We start from the raw sequence: 21,529 nt of genomic DNA, 5'->3' as shown, positions 1-21,529 counted from the left end.
AACTACTATTGTAGCTTCTATTCTACGCGACTTATAATGCGGTGCATAGAATATATACTACTATATAATACTATAGATGGAGCTACGCTAAAGGAAATACAATACACTAAAGCTTTATTTATATAGAGCGTTCACAGCTGTAGCAAAGCGCTTTACAAATCGTTTAAAATACTACGTCCAAGAAATCAGAATATTGATCCATACATAAGTCGCATCAGATTATAAGGCACACTGCCGCAACTGTACTTTGATGGTGGTACTTAGAAAGTAAACGTATATTTTAAGAAGGACTTATTGTAAAAGGTTTGCGAAGCACTGGTTTAGAAAATCAAATGAAGGTCACCTGTAAAGGTTATAGTGCTTTTTTGGTTCGTCTGGAATTTTCAACTGACAGCTGTTGGGAAGTAATATGCGGTCTATACTTTTACCTAATTGCTCAAACGTTCACCTCTTTCATTCACCCTTAAAACACATGTCATTGGCGAAACCAGAAACCTCCCAGTTATTCGACCAATGCCATTCCGGCGGCGTAACCCGCTCCGTGTGAGGTGACTCATGACTTTCCTCAAAAGTGTCTTAGTGGTGATGTAAGACGTCTCTTAAAAACAAAAAAAATTCATGACTGCATCACTAAAACTGTCTCAGGAACAGTCCACAGCTACTCGACACTGGCTCTTTCCTTCCTCGTGAAAACGGCAACGTTTGACAACCCAAGGTCGGCCATGGGCAAAGCCCAAGTCGTATAAGCACTTTGTCATCACCTGCTATATAAACGCTCCATCCTCTGTCTGCCACGTATCACTTGATTTTGCTCTGGCGCCTTTTCAAATCCAAATGTAGAGCATGGATACTCGTGGGTCGGCGGTGCAAGGACTCTTCCATGGACGCCGTTCGCTTTACCCATCTTAATAGACAGGTAAAAGAATGACACGGCCCTTGTCACCAAGACTCTAATGAGCCATCATGCCGTGGTGAGGGAGAAACAAGCAGTTGAATGGGGAACAAAAAAAAAAAAGAGAGCTCACGGAGCATATAAATCACCGATGCTGTTGTGAGCAGATTGAATTAGCCGCGGGAAGGCCTGTCAGCCTGTAGAGAGACTGCAGCTGCAGGCGGCACGCAGGCAACAGGTGCGTTTTGTGCGTATTGGACTGACCCGCGAGCAGAAGGTGGGGGCATATGAAGGGTGTGTAACATGGCTCTTTGTTTTGTTTTGTCATATTGAACAAATACGGGAGATAAAAACAAGATCTGTCAGGCCATTCATATTTTTACTCTGCTGACATCACATGGGACTGTTTGCCTTCAATCACATTAAGTCTCGAAAGCCTAAATGGAATCCGTATGCCATTTAATAGTAAAAAAAAAAAAAATAATAGTAATAATAATATGACCCAGATGGGCGGCCCGGTAGTCCAGTGGTTAGCACGTCGGCTTCACAGTGCAGAGGTAGAGGGTTCGATTCCAGCTCCGGCCTCCCTGTGTGGAGTTTACATGTTCTCCCCGGGCCTGCGTGGGTTTTCTCCGGGTGCTCCGGTTTCCTCCCACATTCCAAAAACATGCGTGGCAGGCTGATTGAACACTCTAAATTGTCCCTAGGTGTGAGTGTGAGTGCAAATTGTTGTTCGTTTCTGTGTGCCCTGCGATTGGCTGGCAACCGATTCAGGGTGTCCCCCGCCTACTGCCCGAAGACAACTGGGATAGGCTCCAGCAACCCCCGCGACCCTAATGAGGATCAAGCGGCTCGGAAGATGAATGAATGAATGAATGAATATGACCCAGATAAACTTCACGTACCTGTAACCTCCATTCATCCATCCATTTTCCGATCCGCTTTATCCTCACAAGGGTCGCGGGGGGTGCTGGAGCCTATCCCAGCCGTCTTCGGGCAGTAGGCGGGTGGACTACCTGAACCGATTGCCAGCCAATCGCAGGGCACATACAGAGACGAACAACCATCTGCGCCCACACTCACACCGAGGGACAATTTAGAGCGGGGGTGTCAAACTAACGTCATTTTAGTTACTATTTCCCTTGGAGGGCCGTTGTGACTGAAACCAAATAAAAAGTCAATAATAATGGTTTACAAAACCTTCAGGAATCTAATAAAATCACCTCCAGGCAAAAGTAATAAAAAGTCTACCGGAGCAGCTGAGATTTTTTAGGGTTAATCAGAGGCACTTTTTTGGCGGCGGGTGTGAGCCAACTCCCATTTAACGTGAATTGAATATGATTGGTTTATTCTGAAAACAGCCACATCCCCAGTTTTGTATCAGAGGGTGTGCACACTATCGCAATAATTTGCCTTCCCCTTTCAAAAATGGCAATGAAAATTGAGTTGGACAACTTTTTATTCACATTTCGTGTGGAAACGGTTTAAAAATTGGCTGGCAACCAGCTCAGGGTGAACTACTGCCTAATGAAGGGGGATGGGATGGGCTTCAGCACACCCGCGACCCTGGGGAGGATAAAGCCGATGGATGGACGAACGTTTTGGAATAATTTGCTTTTTCTTTTTTTTTTCATATTGCAATTCTTGGTAGGCATGTGTAGAGTTTATATTAATGCAAGCGATAGTTTGCCAACTTTAAATAGCTAGTACTGCGCTGGTAGCCAAGTTAGGCTCTATGCTGAAAATTGCATATATACAGGCAAAGGAAAATATGTATTTCCTGTTTATTTACATAGTTTTTCAACTTTTAAAAGTGTCAGTTGCTGTGCTTTTTATTGCCACCCTCACACCACTGATCGACCCAACAGCCAGAATCCATGTGACCTTGTCCTCCAAAATTGGTCACGAAATACAACCCCGATTTAATGCCATTACAGAAATGGGGGGGGGGGGGGGGGGGGGGGGTGAAAAGATATATAAATAAATTGAAAAAAATAGAATGATAATCCCCAAACCGCATGATGACCCACCCCAATGTCTTGGTGAGGAGGCTCTGCGATACTGACAGAATTCCTCTGTAACAGAACCCCTCGTTGAAGGATGGACTTTTTCTAAAATTAGCGCCAACCGAATCTTTCCAACCTTTGTTTCTTCCATGCTACAAATATCACATTGCTGATGTATTCCATATTAAATTACACCGTTTTAACTGCGGCCTGTGCAACGTCTGTTATCAATAACCATAATGTGGAAGATTAGCGCTCATGTGATTCGCACCTGTTGCCCTGCTCTCTTTATGAAGGTCACAGCTGCGCTTCTCAAACCAAGTCTTTTTAAAGTCGGACATTGGGGGAGCAAAGAGGCTTTGTGGAGTCGAGAACAAAGGCAATTTAAAGGCAACCCATCTTCACCAAAATTGAACGAGGAAGGCATTTATAAGGAAAAAAAAGTGTTCTGTTGTGTTTGAAAAAAAAACAACAACTGTGAAACTATAAACCAAGTCATTCTTAAATTTGTCAGCTTCCAACCCGAGCCGCGTATGCGCCAGCGACCCAACAAATGTGGAGATTTAAAAAAATGTCATAAAGACGATCATAATAACAACGCCTTCGGTGAATTAATTTCTTCAATGATTCAGAGGTTTCCATGCATGCCAATGTCATTTTTATAAATGAAATTCAATGACATCGTCCTCACACATCCGCGGAGCTCCGATTCTGTCTGTCCGCATCTCGATAAAATTCGCCAGAGTCTCATTAAACCCACCTGCGCCATAAGTTAACGTTGAGTCGCCACCAAAAAATCAAGTGTGCTGGGCTCATGTAAAAGAAAATGTGCAGTTTGCCAAATTTCCGAACACGCTAAAGACTCGTGGGAGGCCCGGTGGTCCAGTGATTAGCGTGTCGGCCTCATACATTGTGCTGAGGTCGTGGGTTCGAGCCTGGCTCCGGCCTTCCTATGTTGTTGTTCTCACTGTGCCTGAGTGGGTTTTCTACGGATATTCCGGTTTCGTCCCGCAGTCCAAAAACATGCGTGACAGGCTGATTGAACACTCAAAATTGTCCCAAGGTGTGAGTGTGAGCGTGGATGGTTGTTCGTGTCTGTGTGCCCTGTGATTGGCTGAGAACCGGTTCAGGGTGTCTCCCGCCTACTGCCCGAAAACGGCTGGGATAAGCTCTGGCGCGGCCCTTGTGGGAATTGTGCAGATTGGAAAATGGATGGATGAAACGCTAAAGACTCGCACCGTCACAAACATCAAGCTGAGGCCATTTTTACATCCGAGCCCACAAATACGGAGCCCGATGAATGTGTCACACTGATTTTTGTTTCTGGCATTCCAAAAATGTTTACAGATGCAGAAACTATCCCACGGGCAGGAACATCATTTTGTGTCTCATAACCTCCTCTTCTTTGACTTCCATGTTTCCAGTCGACAGTCACGGAACATGTGACCACGCCAGCGACCTTTAGAATGAAACCCGTCTTTATGCAAATGAGATGAGACTATAACAAGGTATTTCCTGTCTACAATGACAGAAACAAATGGCCGCACGGAGCGTTTGGCTTTTAAAGCTCAGTACTCAACCTACCTCCAGCCTCTCTAGTGGGAATGCTCATTTTCATGATTTTCATTCGCAGTGAGTCATCGTAGGCTAGTGCCGGAGTGAAGTGGTTTTACAGCTCCGTCAAACACCGTCCGCTGTGTGTTACAGCCATCGTCTCGCAGCAGAACACATTGGAGCGCTCCAACGTGACTGTCAGATTCTTTGCCAGATTTTTTTTTCATTCCACCGCAAGAAAATGATCCCATTCCCCTCAGTCTCATGTCATATTAAGCAAATTTACAGCTTAGCACTAAAGGAATTCACGGTTTGCCAGGAAAGCAGCAAGTGAGGCTTCGCTTGCCAGTCGGACGAACTTCACCGTGGCACTTCCAGTGGAATATTCCTCTGGCTTTTGCTGCGATTTCTTTTCCTCCAATGTCACTCCTTCCTTGCGACAGTGACGTCAGGTCCAGCGTGTGCCATGCGGCATCCAACCACTCTAGACTTTATTTCTTGCACTTGTTTGGACTGCTGTCTGCTACTTGCGGTTTGTTCTGCTGGCAGAGTCCGCTTAATTCAACGAACAATGAATTTATGACGATGAGAAAAGCTGAGGTTAGAAATGGACCAAATAGATTGTTTCGCAGTTTAGGTAACAGGATCTCAAGATGCAAATCTTCCCACTGGATTCTGGTTGTGCGAGTCTTTTTTCTTCACGAGGGCGAGCGGCAGGGAACACCCTGGTCTGGTCCCCAGCCAATCACATTGCGCATATTGTCAAACACATTTTCATGCTCACATCCACACTTACGGACAAATTCAAGTCTTAAAAGCGTTTGAGGGCTCGAGCAGAGATTTGAGCGCCCGAAAATGACTTTGAGGCAGGTGTGCTAATCACTCCTTCACTGCACCACGTATTTAGGGGTGTCAATATTTGGGCTCATTGTCACTGTATGGCTGTGACAAACAGGCATAACAGTCATAGAGTGTCACACTTTGCACAAGAAGACGCTGTCACAAACTTGGCAGCCGTCCTCCTGTGTGAAGTGAATCCAGTTTTTTCTGCTGTTCAACATTTTCTCACCCCACACGGTTGTCTCGTTTCGCTAACGGAATGTTCCAGCATAGCTGTGTCAAGAATGCCGTGTCAAGATTGAAAGGAAACTTTTTTTTTTTTTTTTGGTTTTGTTGTTGTCGTTGTGTTCAGTGAAGTGAAAGAAATGCCAACCACTTCAAGGAACGGGAGGGGTGTTTAAAGGAAAACAGAGAAAAAAATGTCACCCGGCCTGAAGCCAAGCATGCTGCAGTTGCACAACCAAAAGGAGGAAGATGGAATTATGATCAAACGCAGAATGTGTGCATTTAGCGCAAGGTCGTGGCAGATTGCATGAAAATAAAAACGTGTCTGAACAACGTTCCAACCAACTTGACTTGATGGAAGAAGCATTTTTCTCATGCTCCAAGTGTGACGTTCCAGCAAATAATTGTCCGTTTGGCGGTTGCTCAGCCAAGGGCGTTCGTCTTATTTCAACTTCACACACACACACATTTCAAGTTTGCGTTAAAAGGCTTTATCTCGAGGAAAGTTGGCGCTGATTTATGGTAACAAAGCAGAGCGACTTGACTCAAACTCTAAACTCCAGCGAGGCGCTCTCACGCGTTGACGAAAAGCAGTAGCACGTCCAAACACGACCACATAAGGCAAAGCCACATGCGCTCCTGTGGCCCTGCATCCAATAACGTCTTGTTAACGGTAAATTGGATGAATGTGTGTCCGAGTCGCCATTTCCTCCCAGGAGCCTCGACGGCAACAGCTGCTACCGACGGCGAAGCAGCCTTTTTCAGCGTGTGACCGTGGGCTTCCCAAAATAAGCCCATATGCATGCATGCAAAAAAAAAAAAACAATTAAAAGATTTAAAAGAAGGTCGAGGAGGGGCGACAAGTCATCCACAAGTATTGTCCGCAAATAAAAAAGTAAACTGAGTTGGCGTTTAAACAACGCAAACCACATCACTATTTCCGTCAAACACTGTTTGCACTGTTTAGAGCAACAACGAAGAAGACCATGTGACACATCTATGGCAGCGATTTGGGCAAAGTGGCGGGGTGGGGGTAGTTCATAATCTGTTGTGGTTGGGGGGTGTTCAACATTCATTCATTCATTCATCTTCCGAACCGCTTAATCCTCACTAGGGTCGCGGTGGGTGGGTCCTATCCCAGCTGTCTCCGGGCTGCAGGCGGGGGACACCCTGAATCGGTTGCCAGCCAATCACAGGGCACACAGAGACGAACAACCATTCGCACTCACACTCACATCTCGGGACAATTTAGAGTGTTCAATGAGCCTGCCACGCATGTTTTTTGGAATGTGGGAGGAAACCGGAGCACCCGGAGAAAACCCACGCAGGTCCGGGGAGAATATGCAAACTCCACACAGGGAGGCCGGAGCTGGAATCGAACCTGGTACCTCCGCACTGTGAAGCCGACGTGCTAACCACTGGACTACCGGGCCGCCGCTGTTCAACATTTCAAAATAATATATACTGTAACATCGTGAAGGCAAAACAAAAAACAATTTGAGGGTTGCGCCCGACTTTATGACAAGCAAAATTCTTTTAAGGATGTGACCAGGCTTGGGGAGTAATGGAATGCACTGGTGCTGTGTAATCACATTAAAAAACAAACAAATAAACAGATACTGTATACCGTATTTTCCTCACTATAAGGCCCTTCCACCACCAAGGACGACTCCGATCTCTCCTCAACGTTTCCTGGGAGGAGAGATTGACTAATAATGAGATCCTCACCCGGGCTGACCTCACGAGTATCGAGGCAATGATCACCTTGGCCCAACTGCGGTGTTCCGGCCACGTGCAGCGGATGAGCGACAACCGTCTCCCGAAGCAGCTCCTCTACGCGGAGTTGCTGGAGGGCACCCATCCCCGCGGTGCCCCGAAAAGAAGATTCAAAGACCAGCTAAAGGGTCATCTTCAGCGGTGCCGGATTCCCCCGGCACAGTGGGCTGACCTGGCCGCGGATCGGGTGGCCTGGCGTGGGGCTGTGCGGGTCGGGGTCCGGGTCTTTGAGACTCGACGCGTCGCTGCGGAGGAGGACCGGCGAGCGCGGAGGAAGGAGAGGGCCCTGCAACCGCCCGGCCCACCAACCCACTTCTGTCAATCCTGCGGGCGGGGTTTTCGGGGAAGACTGGGCCTCCACAGTCATCGGAGACACAAGCACCAGGAGCCGTCGCCCTGTCCTGGGGGCCGCATTCCTCGATAACGAGGACCTTCACCGACCGACCGATTTTCCTCACTATAAGGCCCTTCGGAGTATACGCGCACCTTCAATGAATGGCCTATTTTAAAACAGTTTTCATATATAGGGTGCACCGCATTATCCGGTGCCTACATAGAAGCTACGTTAGTGGCTGCAGTTGTGTTATGCATTCACTAAATGGAACTATGCTAAAGGGAATACAATACAATACAGATTTGTTTTACATATCGCTTTCACAAACGCTACAGCTCTAACCAAGCGCTTTACAGAATATTTAAACAAAAAGAAGTCAGAATGCTGATTCATGTATAAGGCCTATCGGATTATAAGGCACATTGTGAGTCTTTTGAGAAAATTGAATGCTTTTGGGTGCCCCTTATAGTGCGGAAAATGCGGTGACTTTTTTCTGTTACAGAAGTTACAGGAAAAAAACAAAACACGATAGCAGTCTAACTCTACCAGTTTTGGTCCTCGGGAATGTTTTTGTTGACACAAGCCACCGGATACTTGTTGTTCTTCCTAAAATTGTCCTGCTTATAAGGGACTGGAAGGGAACGGAAATGGTAACGGCAACGGTGACTCTGTTGGAAACTGGAAGTGCAGCGGTCAACGGCCAGCCTCACCTCATATTGTGAAATCACTCACAATTCCACAGAAATCGCACAGAGAAACGGCAAGATTTCTTGGTAAAATTGCTCACAGGAGGCTTTTGTCAAATGCTCCTTCTGTCTTTCTTCACATCTGCAACATGTTTTCACACATTTCAAATATGCATTCCGGAGCCAAGCTAATGCATTGAATATTTGTGTGGCACCTATCGCATTATAACGCAGATAAAGCATGAGGTGAGGACAGTTTTCTGCTTCCGCACAACATGACGCTGCCTCCTTTCATGTGGCCGTGGCAGCCACACTGACTGTAGTGCACGAGAGCGCATAGGTTTTACGTTGGTGCTGTTCTCCTTCTGCGCAAGCCTCTAGCTAGCATACCTCATAAAACAGATAGCCGTAAATGTCAATGACTAGGCTTAGATTTTTCAGCTTTCTGACTGAAAAGAATTTGAGCCAGACTGTCCCGGAGGCGACATGACTCCAGCTTGTGCTCAATGTGCCAGTTACAATGGTGTCTGTGGAAAGATCATTGTAGAAATGAAAAAGACTTTGAAGACATTTTAAGTCTTAAGACGGACACCCTGATTAGGAAAGGACAGAGCCGACTCTTCCTACTCAGGAAACTGAGGTCTTTTGGGGTTCAGGGGTCACTCCTTAAGACGTTCTATAACTCGGTGGTGGCCTCGGCCATCTATTATGGCATTGTCTGCTGGTCAGGCAGCATCTCGGCCCGGGACAGAAAGAGACTGGAGCGACTGGTCAGGAAGGCCAGTTCTGTCCTGGGTTGCTCCCTTGACACTCTGGAGGAGGTGGGCAACAGAAGGATGCTAACTAAGCTCAAAGCTATGATGGCCAGTCCCTCCCACCCCCTCCAGCCGCCCTGACAGCACTTGGTAGCTCCTTCAGCCAGAGACTGTTACACCCGCGCTGCAGGAAGGAGAGATACCGACGCTCGTTCCTACCGACTACTGTCAGGCTGATGAATAAAAAATAACAATCATAATAATCCATCCATCCATCCATTTTCTTAACCGCTTAATCCTCACTAGGGTCGCGGGGGGTGCTGGAGCCTATCCCAGCCGTCTTCGGGCAGTAGGCGGGGGACACCCCGAATCGGTTGCCAGCCAATCGCAGGGCACACAGAGACGAACAACCATCCACGCTCACATTCACACCTAGGGACAATTTAGAGCGTCCAATCAGCCTACCATGCATGTTTTTGGAATGTGGGAGGAAACCGGAGCACCCGGAGAAAACCCACGCAGGCCCGGGGAGAACATGCAAACTCCACACAGGGAGGCCGGAGCTGGAATCGAACCCGGTACCTCTGCACTGTGAAGCCGACGTGCTAACCACTGGACTACCGGGCCGCCCCAATCATAATAATAATAATAATAATTAAATGATGTGAAGGTAAATTGTAAATAGTACTGCGATTTATCCATTTGTGTTCATATTGTATTTAATTCGGGCAGTAGGCGGGGGACACCCCGAATCGGTTGCCAGCCAATCGCAGGGCACACAGAGACGAACAACCATCCACGCTCACATTCACACCTAGGGACAATTTAGAGCGTCCAATCAGCCTACCATGCATGTTTTTGGAATGTGGGAGGAAACCGGAGCACCCGGAGAAAACCCACGCAGGCCCGGGGAGAACATGCAAACTCCACACAGGGAGGCCGGAGCTGGAATCGAACCCGGTACCTCTGCACTGTGAAGCCGACGTGCTAACCACTGGACTACCGGGCCGCCCCAATCATAATAATAATAATAATAATTAAATGATGTGAAGGTAAATTGTAAATAGTACTGCGATTTATCCATTTGTGTTCATATTGTATTTAATTGAAAGATGTTTGTTGTTGTTTTTTTTTTCTCTTCTTCTTTCTACATACATTCTTGCTGCTGGAGGCTGTAAATTTCCCCATTGTGGGACAAATAAAGGATATCTTATCTTATCTTATCTTATCTTGTCTTAAGTTCCAGCAGAACATTGTTTCACAACAGGACTGGTCAAGGAAGACTTTCTTTACTGGGCATGAACTTCACAAGTACACAAGTCAAGCAAAGACAATTCACCATTTTTCATTTGACCTAAAATGAAACCATATTATCGATCCATTCGTTTTGTGATCCGTTTGGTCGTGCTGGAGCATATCCCAGCTGTCTTCGGGCAGTAGGCGGGGGGACACCCTGAACTGGTCGGCAGCCAATCGTCGGGCACACAGAGACGAACAATCTTTCACGCTCACATTCTCACCTATGGGACAATTTAGAGCGTTCCATTAGCCTGCCATGCGCGTTTTTGGAATGTGGGAGGAAACCGGAGTACCCAGAGAAAACCCACATAAGCACGGGGAGAACATGCAAACTCCACACAGGAAAGCTGGAGCTGGAATTGAACCCAGTATCTCTGCACAGTGAGGTCGACGTGCTAACCACTCGACTAAGGGGCCAGTATACAGTATATTTATATTAATTAATATTTATTTGCATGTTTTTCTATATTCTTATTTGGATGTGTAATCTTGCTGTTTCATATTTACTACAAACCATGGAGGCACGGGGGGAGCACGCGAACTCCATATAGCAAAGTCAGCATCGAACCCTGCACCTCGGCACTGTGAGGCAGACGCGCTAACCAATCGACCATTTGTTTAATTTGTCTTATTTTAATGTCATCAGCTATCGTCTGTGTAAAGTGTATACTGTACAAGGTTTTACGTCCTGCAGATCCTTTGTGATATTATCAAGTTGTGTATTACTTGAGTCCACGATCATGGCACCTTGACATTGTGAATTTTGTGTGTAAAACATCAGCATATTTGCAAAATGTCAGTTCAGCAAGCTTCACGGTGTTAAACTGCAATTTTTTTTTTTTTGAGACAAGAAGCTGTCTCAACAGCGCAGTGGAACGGGAAGAAGGGATAACATTTGACCGGTGCTACAGAACAGCAGTAAAATTACAGTGTGTCCTTAAATTCCGCATGCATCAGCATAAATGCTTATTTTCAATGAATTACATCCAATATTTGTCATGCAAAGGTTGATGCATGCCCTTTGCTAGATTCACATAAACTCAATGCGTTCTCTCAATGTCAGTTGTCTATGTGTCCAGATGTTAGGAACACCCCTGGCCTAATAAAAATTGTCATGCTACAGATGATGGCTTTTACTTCAAAAGTGCAATACTTTTTAAAATGATAATTTTTTTTTTTTGGGGCGCTTGACCACACAATCTATCCAGCAGTGGAAATACGCTCATCCTTCTCAACTTTTTGACCGAAGATGATATGTCCTTTTGGTCGAAGCGTGCGCAGCATTAGGAGGTTGTTTCCTTCTGGTTTTGGTGTAATATAATTTTCATGTTTAGCTTCTTTTTTTTTTTTTTTAATCTGATGATTATACACAGGATGCCAGCTGGTGGGCAGATGGCCATGTCTTTACCTCCCTTTTTCTCTGCTTTTTTACTGGGAGGGGGAAAAAAACATCACAAGGAGTGAAGGAGGAAGGACGGCAACAGCTGTAGACGAGCGGACAGACAGACAGACTTGGCACACTGACTACTGCAGAGTGACATGTCGGAGTGGAGCCCAGCATGTCCATCTAAGTCAATAGACAATGAAATCGTGGTACCCCCCCAGTTAGCAGGCCGTTAAGTGTTCTGAATGGTCCTCAATTTTGATGCAGAAACATTGAAGCTGAACCCCAGTAGTGTTACAATTTAGAATTCAACCACAATTAATGGGAGGATTATTCTCCAGACATCACGAGACACAATAAGCATCCTCATACTTTAGCTCAGTGGGTATCTCCATCCATCCATCCATCCAAATCCGTTTATCCTCACGAGGGCCGCGGGGCGTGCTGGAGCCGATCCCAGCAAATGAATGGTTTCATGAAAAAAAAAAAAATAAACGCTTCATCACATACTTAAATAGAACATTAGAACATAAAGAATTGAACGGTTTGTGCACCATGATTTTCATACTTCTATTCAGTTCACCGTGCTTCTCCTTCTGGTGTGCCCGCCTTGGCAATCAGGGGCCAGTATATCATCAGATATGAAAAAAAAATTACTGCTACTTTCAGCGACTTAATAAGTGCATTACTATATTTTTCAATAGCAATTACTTGTTAAAGTTTGTACAATCAATGGGATCAGTTGCAATGCATATACTGTATGTGAATGATAAAAGTAAATTGCACATTTGTTGAAGGAAATGTAAGGTGCTTCATGAAATTTGAAGTTTTGTAAAAGATACGTTCATTAAATTTCAACATTTTCCAAAAAAAATGACCTTACTGTACATAGTTGTTTTTTTCGGCCAAAAATGCCTTACTATACATGGTCGTTTTTTTCGGCCAAAAATGCCTCACTATACATGGTTGTTTTTTTCGGCCAAAAACGCCTCACTATACATGGTTGTTTTTTTGGGGCTAAAAATGCCTTACTATACATGGTTGTTTTTTCCGGCTAAAAACGCCTCACTATACATGGTTGTTTTTTGGGGCTAAAAACGCCTTACTATACATGGTCGTTTTTTTCCCGGCCAAAATCGCCTTCCGAAACATGGTCGTTTTATTTTTACTAAAAATGCCTCACTATACATGGTCGTTTCTTTGGGCTAAAAACGCCTTACTATACATGGTCGTTTTTTTCCCGTCCAAAATCGCCTTCCTAAACATGGTCGTTTTTTTACTAAAAATGCCTTACTATACATGGTCGTTTTTTTCGGCCAAAAATGCCTCACTATACATGGTTGTTTTTTTCGGCCAAAAACGCCTCACTATACATGGTTGTTTTTTTGGGGCTAAAAATGCCTTACTATACATGGTTGTTTTTTCCGGCTAAAAACGCCTCACTATACATGGTTGTTTTTTGGGGCTAAAAACGCCTTACTATACATGGTCGTTTTTTTCCCGGCCAAAATCGCCTTCCGAAACATGGTCGTTTTATTTTTACTAAAAATGCCTCACTATACATGGTCGTTTCTTTGGGCTAAAAACGCCTTACTATACATGGTCGTTTTTTTCCCGTCCAAAATCGCCTTCCTAAACATGGTCGTTTTTTTACTAAAAATGCCTTACTATACATGGTCGTTTTTTTTCGGCTAAAAACGCCTCACTATACATGGTCGTTTTTTTGTGCTAAAAATGCCTTGCAATACGTGGTCGTTTTTTTCGGCTAAAAACGCCTCACTATACATGGTCGTTTTTTGGGGCTAAAAATGCCTTACTATACATGGTTGTTTTTTGGGGCTAAAAATGCCTTACTATACATGGTCGTTTTTTTCCGGCCAAAATCGCCTTACTATACATGGTCGGTTTTTTTGTGCTAAAAACACCTCACTATATATACATGGTCATTTTTCTTCGGCTAAAAACGCCTTACTGTACATGGTCGTATTTTTTTCGGCTAAAAATGCCTTACTATACATGGTTGTTTTTTTGGGGCTAAAAATGCCTTACTATACATGGTCGTTTTTTCCGGCTAAAAATGCCTTACTATACATGGTTGTTTTTTGGGGCTAAAAATGCCTTACTATACATGGTCGTTTTTTTCGGCTAAAAATGCCTTACTATACATGGTTGTTTTTTTGGGGCTAAAAATGCCTTACTATACATGGTCGTTTTTTCCGGCTAAAAACGCCTCACTATACATGGTTGTTTTTGGGGGCTAAAAACGCCTTACTATACGTGGTCGTTTTTTTCCCGGCCAAAATCGCCTTCCTAAACATGGTCGTTTTATTTTTACTAAAAATGCCTCACTATACATGGTCGTTTCTTTGGGCTAAAAACGCCTTACTATACAAGGTCGTTTTTTTCCCGGCCAAAATCGCCTTCCTAAACATGGTCGTTTTTTTACTAAAAATGCCTTACTATACATGGTCGTTTCTTTGGGCTAAAAACGCCTTACTCTACATGGTCGTTTTTTTTCGGCTAAAAACGCCTTACTGTACATGGTCGTTTTTTTGTGCTAAAAATGCCTTGCAATACGTGGTCGTTTTTTTCGGCTAAAAACGCCTCACTATACATGGTCGTTTTTTGGGGCTAAAAATGCCTTACTATACATGGTTGTTTTTTGGGGCTAATAATGCCTTACTATACATGGTTGTTTTTTGGGGCTAAAAATGCCTTACTATACATGGTCGTTTTTTTCCGGCCAAAATCGCCTTACTATACATGGGCGTTTTTTTGTGCTAAAAACACCTCACTATATATACATGGTCATTTTTTTCGGCTAAAAACGCCTTACTGTACATGGTCGTATTTTTTTCGGCCAAAATTGCCTTACTATACATGGTCATTTTTTTTCGGCTAAAAACGCCTTACTGTACATGGTCGTATTTTTTTCGGCCAAAATCGCCTTACTATACATGGTCATTTTTTTCGGCTAAAAACGCCTCACTATACATGGTTGTTTTTTGGGGCTAAAAATGCCTTACTATACATGGTCGTTTTTTTCGGCTAAAAATGCCTTACTATACATGGTTGTTTTTTGGGGCTAAAAATGCCTTACTATACATTGTCCTTTTTTTTCGGCTAAAAACGCCTCACTATACATGGTTGTTTTTTGGGGCTAAAAACGCCTTACTATACATGGTCGTTTTTTTCGGCTAAAAACGCCTTACTGTACATGGTCGTTTTTTTTACGGCCAAAATCGCCTTACTATACATGGTCGTTTTTTTCGGCTAAAAACGCCTCACTATACATGGTTGTTTTTTGGGGGCTAAAAATGCCTCACTATACATGGTTGTTTTTTGGGGCTAAAAATGCCTTACTATACATGGTCGTTTTTTTCGGCTAAAAATGCCTTACTATACATGGTCGTTTTTTTTACGGCCAAAATCGCCTTACTATACATGGTCGTTTTTTTCGGCTAAAAACGCCTCACTATACATGGTTGTTTTTTGGGGGCTAAAAATGCCTCACTATACATGGTTGTTTTTTGGGGCTAAAAATGCCTTACTATACATGGTCGTTTTTTTCGGCTAAAAATGCCTTACTATACATGGTTGTTTTTTGGGGCTAAAAATGCCTTACTATACATTGTCCTTTTTTTTCGGCTAAAAACCCCTCACTATACATGGTTGTTTTTTGGGGCTAAAAACGCCTTACTATACATGGTCGTTTTTTTCGGCTAAAAACGCCTTACTGTACATGGTCGTTTTTTTTACGGCCAAAATCGCCTTACTATACATGGTCGTTTTTTTCGGCTAAAAACGCCTCACTATACATGGTTGTTTTTTGGGGGCTAAAAATGCCTCACTATACATGGTTGTTTTTTGGGGCTAAAAATGCCTTACTATACATGGTCGTTTTTTTCGGCTAAAAATGCCTTACTACACATGGTTGTTTTTTGGGGCTAAAAATGCCTTACTATACATTGTCCTTTTTTTTCGGCTAAAAACGCCTCACTATACATGGTTGTTTTTTGGGGCTAAAAACGCCTTACTATACATGGTCGTTTTTTTCGGCTAAAAACGCCTTACTGTACATGGTCGTTTTTTTTCCGGCCAAAATCGCCTTACTATACATGGTCGTTTTTTGGGGGCTAAAAATGCCTTGTTGTTTGCAGAGGATAAAGAATGTATGCCTGTGAGTATTGGCTGGCCACATGTGTTGGTCCACCATTTGTTTACCACAACACTGTGACTACGCTTAATCTTATCCAACAGTAATCAGTTACAAAACAACTTAAGATGGCGACACGTTGATAATTGAATGAAATCATTGTGTGTGATCATAACAATTCAAATTACAAATTCGGTGGATTCACTGTACTTGTCTCAAATCAGCCATAAACTATGGCTGAACCGGACAACAAATATTGGAGATTTTTCTACCTGTGGGAATGTGGATGATTTTTTAATTTTTAATTATTATTTTTTTTTAGTCCCCCACTCGCCGCTTCTTACACGTGATCATGTGACACAGACAAAAATGTCTCAGATGGGTTTGGTGGGACAAAGCAGGGCACAAGGTCATGAAATATGAATCGAAGCTGTGAGCAGCTGGTGAACTTGGTGTCTTCTAACAGTGAGACACACTCAACACAAACGCACACACACACGCACAAGCATGCATGCACACTCACTTCAGTAGTGTCGGTGACATTACAAAAAAGGCGGCAAATGGACAGCTTTAACCTTTGGCCCTGCTTTCATCGAGCCCCCCCCCCCCCCCCCTGCGCCCTCCTCGTCCCCCAAGGGCCTCCCGACATGCTCAAGCACCACATATACTGTATGTCATCACTATATATTTTCTTTATTTCCAACTTTTTACAAATCCTGCAATTGTACAGCCACACACATACAAACATACAAACTAAATTCAAGTGATTATTGTCTCCCAGCTCCTACAGTTGTCAGAAAAAGAGAAAAAAAAAGATGTCAAAAAGAAATTTCGGAGTATCTCTTGCTTTGCGAGAGAGTCCCGGGAGACAGTCTGTGAACGAGGCATGCCCACAGCAAACTACAAATAGAAACCAAACAAAAAGTTCAGTTCATGAGGAAAAACACACACACACGCACACACAAACACACACACACACACAAAAACGACAAATGAATAAAACACATTGTTCAATAAACCATACACATTCTAATCAGTGAGTTTGAGCTTTGACATTGTTTAAGAAAATGCCTAAAAACGGAAGCCAAAGATGTTCAGTATGAACCGTTTTGAAAAAAAAAAAAAAAATCGGAACCGGTCATAATTGAGAAATGTCACACACACACAAGCAAACTATGACATTATTTGTATTCTTTTTATTATTCACTTTTTTTCCTTCTTATGGTTTTGTTTTTAAAATTTCCTCAAAGAGCATTTTTTGTTTGTTTTTTTTTACAGAGGAAAATACTGTACAGCCTCTTTTTTTTCTTCTTTAAACAATAGCTGGAGGAAAATCATCTACACACATCATCATTCCCTATATGATGGATATTTATTTCCAATGCCAAGCTCAGGAGATCATTTATAACCAGTGTGTCCACTCCTCAGTCGTACATATTTGCTCCATATAAACCAGAGTGATTCATAATTTAGCACTACAAGAAGAGCATTGCCATGAAGTTTAAAACTTAAACTCACAGTCCATATTAGTGTTTCTTGCAAGCATGCCATTTTTATCTGGCATACACATTTTCTTGTTACCAAAATTTCCCCATCAGAATAAAAGAAGCAAAATAAGAAACAAAACAGCTTGTATTTTTTTTTAAATAAATCACAAAACATTTTTTTTGTCGCACTAACACCTATTTGTGCATTAAAAGCAAAGTGAACTAAAACAACGTCATTTTAAAGCAAATTCCCTGTAAAAAGATATATATCATATATATAGAATTATTATTATTTTTTTTTTTAATCCCCGAATGGTAAAATGAAACTAAAAAGTGCAATAACACCCTAAAAAATTCTCATTTTTGGAAGTTCACATAAATATTAAATAAAAACCATCACAACCGGAGCTCGACCGTTACAGCCATGACAGCGAGCGGGGCGGGGGAGGGCGGGGGTGTGGATAGGGTAGGGGTGGGGGGAGAGAAAGGTAACGCCATTTGAGGCAGTTTCGGTCTGTACATTTTTTTTTCTCCAATATTAAATACACTACCTGATGCTCCTCCCTCCATCCGGCTCTGCCTCTAATCAACTACTGACCCCCCCCCCCCCCCCAAACCCCCACCCACCTCACGTTTATGAATTCAGCTTACAGATTGATATGCTTCTCACTGACAGCAAACAAAACAACATCGTAATGCAAATGGTAACAAAAATAAACACGAGTCATCCGCCGCCACTCGATTTGCATCATGGTGAGCTAGTAGAAAAGTGCACTATCCACACACAGGGTTGATTTCTCTTCCGCCAAAGACGGTGGGTGGGAGGATGTGAGATGGGAGGGGGGGTTAAATTACACAGGCTGCTTATTTGGTGCCTTTTCCAGCAGAATGTCAGCCCGAGTCAGGCGGTGCTCAGCGGAACTCGCGGCCCAAAGCGCCCGGTTGCTAGCTTGCGCGCCTCCCCCAAAAAACAAGTCCAACGTCTTAGAGAGAGTGACAGAAGTGAGACTCCCCCACTCTCTTTGTGTCTCATAATAATAATAACAATTATACATAATACAAGAAAAAAAATCGTTTGAACACTTCCTGTTCTTCCTTAGTGATTCACTTCCCTTTTGTTGTCTTTTAAAACGTGTGCTTCCTCGCAGGTTCACGTGGGGGGTTGGCCCGAGAGGTCAAAGTTCCTTTTCTTTTCGTCACACACTTGACAGAGATCGTTCGATGGAGAGATTTGCTGTTGTTGTTTTTTTTTTGTTGTTGTTTCCCCCCCCCCCCCCCCACACACACAAAAACGTGAAAAATAAAAATTGAAATAAATTAATGTCAAACATGCACGCACACAAAAAGACCGATGTGTAGTAAAATGTTTTACATTGCCACTCCCAAGTGTAAACCGGGCCCAATTGCGTGTGTCTGCGTTCATCTTTTTTTTTTAATGCATTATTGTATGAATCATGTTGGTCATCTTGTAAACATCATCATCAATCACAATTGGGCCGTCGTCTTCTTTTTCCTTCCATTGTCCTCGCTGCAGTTGTTCCTTGTCGTCATGCGAAGTCTCCAAACATGATGAATGAGGCCTCTTTCGTTCTTGTTTGCTTAAGCGTTTCATCGGCTTGCTTTTCGCCGAGGTTTTGTTTGTTTCCTTTTTTTTCTTCAGGGGTCGCCGACTTGTTTGGACAGTTGGCAAGTGTCAGTGTGGTTAACGGAAGCATCGAAACTCTCCCCGTCGTCCTTCTCCTCATCGGGCTCTGCCGCCGAATCATCGTTTGAGTCGGTGTTGAGCTCCGCATCGTCGTCGTCGTCCTCGTCCTCTTCTTCGTCCTCGGCCCGCGCCTCCTCCTCGGGCGACAGATCTTCCTCGGCCTCCCCGGACGTTCCGGTGGTGTCGTCCTGGGCGGCCAGCATGCCCAGGGGCGCGTTGCGGTGGATCTTCTTGCTCAGGTCCAGCGAGTCATTGAGACCCAGACCGCTGGCGTTCTTGAGGAAGAAGAGGGAGCTGCCGCTGTCCGTGCCCAGGTTGAGGGATCCGTCCAGGCTGATGGAAGACGGCGGGTACGGGTGGCCGTACTCGGGCCCGCCGCTCGAGTAGAGCATGCAGGGGGCGGCGCTGTTGCCGACGTGGTGGGTGAGTCCACGGGACGCGGTCAAAGCCAGGGAGGCTTGAGGGCCGGCCGAGGAGGCCAGGTGGTGCACGGCTTCCGGTTTGGGCGACACGGACGGCAGCTCGCCACGCTCCTGCTTCTCGTGTTTGCGCTTGTGGGAGTCCATCTGGGACATCCCCACCACCGTGTGCTTACATTCAGGGAAGGTGCAGTGGAAGTGGGAGCACTTGAGCTTGTACTTGCAGTCGGGAACCTCGCAGTCCACGCTGGAGCTGAACTGGCAGAAGCCGGCGGCGCTGATCACGTCCTGCTTGCCGTGGTGCTTGCGGTGGGCCGTCACCTTGGTGCTGTCGGTGCAACGGAAGCCGCAGCGCAGGCAGTGGAAGTGGGTGCTGTTGCCCGAAAACTGGCAATCCAGGAAGTTGCATCTCAGCGTGGACTTGAATCTCTTGAAGTCGTCCAGGACCAGGTTGTCCACGCGGTCGTGGTGCTGGGCGTGCTTGTACATGTGGGTACGGCCGCAGAACTTGTAGCCGCAGTTCTCGCGGGTGCAGTGGTAGTGGGTCACCTTCAGGGAGAACTGGCAGCCCGAGTCCTTGCAGTTCTCGTACAGGTCGTAGCGCCGGAAGCCCTCCAGCATCATCCCTTCATCCAGCATCTTGCGCGAGGACGCCGTCTTGCGGCGCTTGCCGAACGGGGACATGTCCTCGATGATCCAGAAGCGCTTCTTGGCTCCGGCGGCGGTGGGGATGGAGATGGTGTTTCCTGTCGGGCAACAAAGGAGAGGACGAGTGAGTGAAAGCCGCAAACGACATCGTCACGTTGTGAGATCTTCCCGGTTCCGACGCTAATGTCCGACCTCACTCAGGCGCAAGTGGTTCACAGCTGAGTAAGCACGGAGAGCCACCAATTCCGACTCCTAATTGCCATTACCATTCAAAGAGGGAGGAAAGTGATAGATTGACTTTGGAACATGACACTTTTACAGGGTGTCTCCCGCCTCCAAACAGAGACGTGGCTTTGGGTCTTAACCGGCCCTCTCATCCGCGTGTTATTTTAAGTGGGGGCGCCCACCTTGCGCGACACCCTGCGGTCACCGCTAATGATGTGATCCCCGTTCGGCAAGATGGGAAATGGTGGGTCTCCATAAAACTTGAGACGTGATTAAAATAACTGGATTGTAAAAGATGAGATGAGGACTGAGGGTTTATTATTTTTTTTACCAAGTTTAGTGCACTATTGCTGAAATCTCAACTCCATGGGAACACGCAGGCGCACTATTTGGACAAAAGTATTGTGACAGTGAGCAGATTTTAATCGTGTCAACCATGGGGTGGGGCAAACTGCAATGTAGTTTGACACACTCCAATTTATTGTTGAGAAAGTCTTTCCAGAAGAGTGCAAGTTGTTATCACTCCGTACAGTGAGGATCTTCCATTGTCACTTCTTGTAGATGCAATGGGCAGGTGTCCCAATAAATTTGTCCATGTAGGAACTAATTTTAGTCGCAGGTCAATTTGGTTATGACAGTGAAACCACTAAATTATTACTTGTACGCAACAAATGAATAGATTACTAGTTTTGAAATCCGTCAGGTTGATTAAAATAGTTTGTTCAGTTGTTGTTCAAGTGAGGGTAAACGGGATAGCACAATTATTGCAAAATCACAATGTTATTTATTCCACATGACAATTTGTATTAAAAAAATATATACTGTATATTAAAAAAATAATAATAATAATATTTTTTCATGGGCCACATAAATTGACCGGGCGGGCCAGATCTGGCCCTCAGGCCTTGAGTTTGACACGTGTAATGTTGTGTATATATGCATAATACTGCTGTAGAATTTGAAAAAAAAAATCTGTTGAGTTAGCTTTGTTTGCTGATTGCAAATAAAACTGGCACGCTTGTTTCAAAATTGCAGTGGGTGTTTTTCCGGCACGTCAAGTTTTTTCTTTTTTTTTCTTCCTTCACAGCTTTCCAGGTAAGCAAAATTCCACTGCTTAGCTGTCGTAAGACTTGTCCGC

The 21,529-nt window shown here is 44.5% G+C and overlaps 1 protein-coding gene across 8 annotated transcripts in view; it reads right to left on the bottom strand.

Moving 5' to 3' along the window:
- Positions 1-16,581: 16,581 nt before the first annotated feature.
- Positions 16,582-21,529, bottom strand: part of casz1 (castor zinc finger 1) — a 200,189-nt gene continuing 195,241 nt past the window's right edge. For all 8 annotated transcript variants that reach the window (XM_052050425.1, XM_052050416.1, XM_052050376.1 and 5 more), the window contains one exon: positions 16,582-20,264. In XM_052050425.1, coding sequence (XP_051906385.1) covers positions 19,051-20,264 — 1,214 coding nt within the window. In that variant the 3' untranslated portion in view covers positions 16,582-19,050. The remainder of the gene's footprint in view (positions 20,265-21,529) is intronic.

The sequence above is a fragment of the Hippocampus zosterae genome, chromosome 2, assembly GCF_025434085.1.
Source record: "Hippocampus zosterae strain Florida chromosome 2, ASM2543408v3, whole genome shotgun sequence".
NCBI classification, from domain to species: domain Eukaryota; kingdom Metazoa; phylum Chordata; class Actinopteri; order Syngnathiformes; family Syngnathidae; genus Hippocampus; species Hippocampus zosterae.
This window is presented reverse-complemented; position numbering and strand designations above follow the sequence as displayed.